At 38.5% G+C, this 7730-nt stretch overlaps 1 protein-coding gene across 1 annotated transcript; it reads right to left on the reverse strand.

Moving 5' to 3' along the window:
- Positions 1-669: 669 nt before the first annotated feature.
- Positions 670-1215, reverse strand: LOC114398600. The gene has a single exon (XM_028360780.1). It carries the CDS (start codon positions 1213-1215, stop codon positions 670-672), a length of 546 nt encoding a protein of 181 aa, XP_028216581.1.
- Positions 1216-7730: the final 6515 nt, after the last annotated feature.

Genomic DNA, 7730 nt, shown 5'->3' on the forward strand with positions numbered 1-7730 from the left:
CAACAAATATAAATAAAAGAACAGCATTTCAGTTGCTATAAATGTTGATTTAAATAGGCTTGTGTGTGTGTGTGTGTGAGAGAGAGAGAGAGAGAGAGAGAGAGAGAGAAAGAGAGTGAGAGTTTTCTCTTTTTGGTATAATGAAAGTAATAGAAATTTGAATTTCTGATTCCATTCACATCCCAAGCTCTTATACAATTAATCAATTGTAGTGGCTTAAATGGCTTGAGTTATAGGAGTGTGTAGCAACTTGTGTTTTTTTTTCAGACCAGATGTTGTAGTTTTTTGTGAAACAAAAAAAAATACACAAGTTTATTTCATAACAATGAAATTGGACTATTAAATTGAATTTCTTTATTCTTAATGAATTTAGCTCCTCTAATTAAAGCATGGACTGTACTTTATAAAACAAAATTACAGAGTAATAACTATTGATTATATAATCAATAGTTAAAAAAGTAATGGACCATTTTCAAAAGAAAAGTAAAGTCTTAGTACACCTTTTCACTTCTCTAGAGGTTAACATATTCCTACTTCAAAGGATTTCTCCTTTATGTAATTACTTCATATACATTCTTGATTGAGCCCATTTGTCTAAGTCCAACAAGCCTTTCTTAACTCCTATATCCTCAATATTTATGATCTAAGTCCAATACATTCCCTTTCTGATTACATAAAGGCATCTGCCAGATTAGAGGACCACTGATTGAAATGTGTATCAAAATCTTTTTCCATTGCTTTAAGCCAGGACCATAGAAGAAGAAGTGCTTCATCCATCAGCTTGGTTGCGTTAAAAGTTTGATTATCAAATACCAGCTTGTTTCTGTGTTGCCATATGGTCCTTGTGAGGGCTATCGACCAATAGCTCCATCTCATATCTTTTGATCGTGTAGCGTTCCTTATAGTATGCTGCATAAAATGATATTTGGGTTCTTTGGGGAAAGCACCCACTGACTTAACCCATGAAAGTGACTCCCACCACAGGGGGAGGACCTTGCTGCAGTTGAAGAAAAGGTGTGCTGCATCCTCCTCGGAATTGTTGCATAGCAAGCACATTGGGTCAGTTATCTCCACTTGTCTCCCTCTTAGGTTCAGCTTCGTTGGTAAGCGGTCTTTGATGATTTGCCAGGTAAATATCTTTGGCTTAGGTGGTATCTTAATCTTCCACAAAAACACAAAACTCCTATCCACTGGATCCCCCCTTAGTTCCTCCATCAGAAACTTGTAAGCAGTGTTGGTCGAATAAATACCACTCGAATGTTGCTTCTAAATCCAAGAATTTGCTCCATGTTGTTGAACTGATATCAGTCCTGTTTCCTCTAGGAATTCTGCAGCCATTGAAGCTTCACTATCGAATAGGTTTCTCCTCCAATTAAAATTCCATTCCCACCCTTCCTCCTTGTGGCTTCCCATGAGGCTGATAGTTTGCTGTTGTTGGTTAGAAACTTGATACAGCGTAGGAAATTTGTCCATTAAAGTTCTGTCCCCCCTAACCATTTGTCCTCCCAAAATCTGGTCATGTCTCCACAGCGCACCTTCCACTCTATTTGATCTTTTATTTTTATTGACTCCTCTATTTGATTGAGCTGCCTTAGGTCCTTCCAGCAATGGGAGTGTAAGCTGCTATTTCTTTCCTCATCTAAATTTCTCCACCCCCCATATTTTGAGTTCAATATTCTAGTCCACAACTGTCCATTCTGGTGGAACAGCTCCCATCTCCACTTGCCAAGCAATGCTATATTGAATTTCCGCAAGTCTTTTACACCTAAACCTCCTCTCTCCTTAGGAAGACAGACTGTATCCCACCTTACCCAGGCGATCCTCCTTTGCTCCAGGCCTCCACCACAAAGAAAATTGCACTAGATCTTGACTAGCTTGTCTGCTACAATGTTGGGAACCCTGAAAAATGAGAAAAAGTATATAGGAAGCGCTGTTAGGATTGCTCCAAAGCGGCTTTTTGGGAAATTAATTTTAAGACCAGAAGCTAGCTCAAAACCTCTGAGAATTGATTTAATAACCCTCACATTCTCCATTGTTGCCTCCCCGAAGAAAATAGTGTCATCGGCGTATTGTAGAATGCTGATGGGTTCCTTATATTTCCCCACAATGAAGCTTTTATAGTGATTTGTAGCCACAACCTCTCTCATTAGGCCAGTAAGACCTTCAGCAGCAATGTTGAATAGCAGGGGTGCAAGAGGATCTCCTTGTCAGAGACCTCTATGCGGAGAAAATTCTCTAGTAGGGCTTCCATTAACCAAAACAGATATGGAGGCTGAATGGAGGCATCCTGTGATCCATTGTAGCCCTTTGGGGCAGAAACCTAGTCTTGACATCATGTAAATTAAGAACTTTTGTGAGAGAGAATCATAGGCTTTTTCATAGTCCACCTTAAACACCAAACAAGGTTTTTTATACCTTTTTGCCTCCTCCATAACTTCATTGGCAATTAGCACACCATGCAGCATATGCCTACCCTTTAGGAATGCAGTTTGTCTCTCATCAATTACATCCGGCAACACTTTTTTCATTCTATTTGCCAAAATCTTTGCCACGATCTTGTAGACACAACCTATTAATGAAATAGGCCTGAAGTCATTGAGGGCCTGGGGATGCTTAACCAACATTGCGTTTTGCTGCTGTCCAATAGTTCGGAAATTTGCCCCATTAATTTCTGGTCTGTCACAATCGGGCTCACTGAATCTGCTCTCAAAGAAATTACGGACTGCTTCTTTTACTGTATTTGGTTCCTCAACCCATGACCCTCTAATCATCACTCCATTTACTGCATTGGTCCTGCGGTTATAGTTGATGAGCTTGTGGAAATAACTTGAATTACATTGTCATGGTTGCTGAATTGAAATGGTTGCTGAATTGAGGCAGGCAGAAATCCATTGTCTCCATTTGGGACAAAAGCCCATTCTTTGCAGCATATAATCCAAAAAAGCCCATGAGACTGAGTCATAGGCCTTTTGAAAATCCACCTTGAAGACCATAACTGGCCTTTTGCTTCTACAAGCTTCCTCATTGAGAATTAATATGCCATGAAGGATGTGTCTGTCTTTGATGAAGGTTGTTTGTCTCTCATCAATAAGGACAGATATAACATGCCTCAGTCTATTTGCTAATAACTTAGCTATCACCTTGTACATACACCCAATCAAGGAGATTGGTCCAGGACATTTATCCCCACCACAGCTCCACACTGCTTCTTTGATCTCATGATCTGAGAAAGGAGCAATCAATTCCTCCCTCTGCCTCTGGTTAATTGAAGAGAATTGTACTCCATCAAGGGTGGGTCTGAAAAGCTGCTGTTTAGTGAATCTGTTGAGGAAAAAAATTCACAGCTTCATTCTTAACTTCATTGGGGTTCTGAATCCATACACCATGAATGAGAATTCCTTGAAGACCATTATAATGTCTTCTGAAATTTATAAGTTTATGGAAATAAGTTGAGTTGTTGTCCCCTTCTTTTAACCACTTAGCTCTAGATTTCTGCCTTAAAAGAGATTCATAAGCATTTGAGGAGCAACCTAAGGGGTTCTCCCTTGCTGCACACCACATGGGATGGGAAGAAAATCAAACAAAGATGAAAAATTGAAAGGAAAATATATACATTACATTATGCAAAGAGTGAGTCTGTGGTGTACGATTTGCATTTACATGATTGTTTTGTTTCTGTAGTGTGTGGTGACAGCCAGCACAACAACACGAGTTTGTCATGTGCTTAGGTACTCGTGGGAGGCTGTCCTAACTTCTAAAAGCCCCTTACCTACCTCTTTGGTTGTCCTCCACATGTGTGTCTTCCTCAACTTAAAGCTTTTCTGCTATGTCTATATACTAGTGGATAACATTTTTAAAAAGATTCAATAATAGGATTAATAACCTTGCCTCACAAAGGAGACAATTTTCTTGTGACAGTATTGGCAGACACCAACCGCAGATCCTGAGGCCATTTTGGAAAAGAATACATGATAATTAGTAATTGATTTTGTCTTGAATCGGGAGTGATCATAAAATATAAAAGTAACATGAATTTAATTTAAATTACTACTTTGTTATCATTCTTGATGGATGTTCTAGCATTCATGAGTATTGACTTTGGTTTAATGGCTTCCATTTCTTTTAAAGGATTAAATCCTGCTCTGATATTGGATGACCATTGGTTGAAATGAATACCAAAATCGTTCTCCAAATGTGTCAGCCATGTCCATGACCATTGGTTTTTTTTTTCAGGTTATCATAGACTACTTTTAATTGACATTGTTGTTGAAGGTCGTTCAGGTTATAGCAACTCCAGGTACGTACGTAGGAATTAGTATGTATATACTGTTGTTTCATTTAAAATATTATATAGTGGTGTTTGCTTTAAAATGTTATATACTGGTGTTTGATGTAAAATGTTGCATACTGGTTTCAATGAATGAGGAATTGAGTCCCTTAGGAAATGAAGCATTCACATGAAATTTTGCAATAAACCTTAGAATCTAATTTTCTCTCCATCCCCCACCTTCATCAATGTTATTTTGAATAACCACTCCCTGTTGTAATTAAACCTTATCTCCTATATGTTAAAACCAACTTATATACTTCAATTGTAATTAATAAAGATGCTTCCATTTTAACTTCTCAAAAAGCTGCAGTGAAAATTTTTTAAAAAACATAAAACCTTCTGTCAAACCTTATTAATTTGAACTTGTGCTTGTACATAACTTCAATTAATTTAATTTTAAAAGCTGCAGTGCTTATTTTTCCACCCACATTTTTTTTTGATCGGCAAAGATAAATTATATTTATATATATTGTGAGTACCAGAGGTACAAAACAGTACATGAATTAGATTGACTTGCCAACAACATGGTTCCAAGCTCAGACTGAGATCAGTCTCGCAAGGAACCAAAGCTAGGTATTACAAAGACCTACAACACCCACTGTCTATGGTTTCTACCCCCCTGAAAAGACAAATCCTGATGCTATGTTAGACGATCAATAGCTGTAGGTGAAGGCAAAGTCCTTCTCAAAGTTCTTCAGCCATGTCCATAGTGTAAAAATAACATCCTCCATTAACTTGTTACCATCAAAAGTTTCATTTGAGAACGCGTGCTGGGAAAAGTGCTGCCACGGTTTCTGCAGAAAAGCTCCATGAATGTTGACCCATGTCATAGATTCCCACCATAATGGAAGTATTCTATCACATGTCAAAAATACATGTGCTTCATTCTCCTCAGAATTCCCACAGAATGGGCATAATGTGTCATTAATTGCCACCCTTCTCCTCCTCAAATTTGTCTTTGTTTGTAGTCTCTCCTTTAATAACTTCCATGCAAAAATAGTGATTTTAGTTGGGACTCGAATCTTCCATAACTCCTTAAACACCCACACATTATCCTCCTCAACATCCACTCCTTTGAGCATATTATAGGCACTTCTTACCGAATATTGTCCAGTAAGGTATGTTTTCCATATCCACTCATCTTTTTTGTGAATCTGAATACAACTTCCAGCAACATCATTAAGGAAACAATCTGTCATCTCAAGCTCTATGTCAAACAAGTGTCTTCTCCATTTAAAGTTCCACTCCCACCCTTTTTCCATCCACATACTGCAGAATTTCTTCCTTAAATAAGCTGCAGTGCTTATTTTTGTAAAAGCTGCAGTGCTTGTACATAACTTCAATTAATTTGAATCTGCTCTCCAAATGCTGCAGAATTTCTGGCTTAACCAAATTAGGATTTTCCACCCAGAAACCATCAATTTCTGCCTTTCTGGAAATTGGTCTTTCAGGGGAATCCCATCCTCAGCCCAACCATCTTCCAAGAGCAGGATTTGGTCACCCCTACCCATTTTCCACCTATTCAGCCTATCCTCAAATTTCCTAATTATAGGATCCCACACCACCTTTCTTTTGGGATTGACACCAATCGGAATACCTAAATAGCAGAAAGGAAACTGGAGCAAAGCATAATTGAGGTAGTTTGCAGCATGAAGACACCACTCCTCAGATTGACCAAAAGCTTGTAAAGCATTGATTTGATACAGCTTCCCTCATCATGTGGCTGATGATGTTTACAATTTAATGATCCTTTGCTACCCTACAATGAGACACACACAAACACACAAACATAGAGACAAACACACGCAGACACAAACACAAACACAAACACACACACACACACACAGAGTCACACACACATAAAGAGACAGACAAACACACTGAGCCACAGACACACACAGAGACCCACACACAAAGACACACACACTAAGTCACAGACACACACATACACAAACACACTCACACACATAGACACACACACACACACACACACACACACACACATAAAGAGACAAACACACACACACACACAGATAAAGAGACAAACACAAAACACACACACACACACACACACAACTGTTGATGTCCTTGTATGTTCTTGTACGTCATGAATGTTCTTGTATGTCATGAATGTTGTTATACGTGCTGAATGTAATTTGCTATATAAATAACTGTTGTTCATGCTGAGTGAACCGTAGATTCCCGTTTGAGACTGAATGCAATGATTCTTGTGGATAGTTTGCATTAGTCATTGTATTTAGTCTTGAATTGTCTGTTTGGACAGTTTGGGGAGACTGGTATTTTTATGTTAGACTCATTCGGTTAGGTTATTATTATTTTGATTAATTTGATGAAATTTCGGTTGAATGCATTTCAAGTTGTTCTCTGAGTGCATACTTGATTATCGTGAAATTCGTTTCACCGATGTCATGTCGTGTACTTGGAGACCAATGCGAAATGCTATCGAAATTTACTCAAATTGTTCAAAATAATGATAACCATGACGTTTGAGGCTAACATAAAAGACAGTCTTCCTAAATGGGATAGGGCCACACCTATAAATAAAAAAGTGAGATTTGCATGCATGGATTTGCTTAGATGGATCGAAGTTGGATCAATCAATGTCGCATGAGCCTAGAATATGAGGATGGCGTCGAGCAGTTTTTGCAATTTGCTTTAGAAAGAGGTCAACCGAATGAAGAAGGAAAATATTATTGTCCTTGCATCAACTGTTTCAATGGAAGACGACAACTACTTGACGACATACGGGACCATCTATTGTGTGATGGGATGAAGAAGAATTACACGACGTGGATATGGCATGGTGAAGTGACTGACATGCAGAGTGGGTCCCAATTTGAACCGTTTGATGTAGAAATGGGAGATCGCTTGGAGGACATGATTTGTGACCTTGGACAAAAGTGTTTTCAAGAAGCTAGACAAGTATTTTACGTGCAAGACCCTTGTGATGAAAGGTGGTGCGTGGTTCTGCAGGGCAAATCAATTGGTGTTAATGTAGAAGATGATGATTCATACATGGACACCTATGTTAGTCCTTTGACCGCTCAAATCACTCCTAACGTTGTTGGAGAAGAAGAAGCTGACGACATTCATGCAAATCGAAATGATCATGATGAAGGAGAATTGATTAACATCGTCTAATGTAATTTTGTGCAGAGACAGAGGTCACCAAACCAAGTAAGTGACAGCTCATGTTTGTCGCCAGTTTCATCATCCACCACCCTTTTCTTCTCTATCTTCTCACGTTTATTGTTGTTAAACCCATATTTATGCTTTCTTCCCTTCATGTCTTGTTTCATCACAACTTTAGCCGAATCTCCTATCTTCAGCATAGTTGAATCTCATGTCTTATTCTCCAATGACACACTTTGATGGCCTG

The sequence above is a fragment of the Glycine soja genome, chromosome 19 (assembly GCF_004193775.1).
Source record: "Glycine soja cultivar W05 chromosome 19, ASM419377v2, whole genome shotgun sequence".
Classification (NCBI taxonomy): Eukaryota; Viridiplantae; Streptophyta; class Magnoliopsida; order Fabales; family Fabaceae; genus Glycine; species Glycine soja.

Excerpts from the sequence above, each read along its gene's own strand:
- LOC114398600 (XM_028360780.1), bottom strand. The coding sequence starts at position 1,215 with ATGGAGGAACTAAGGGGGGATCCAGTGGATAGGAGTTTTGTGTTTTTG.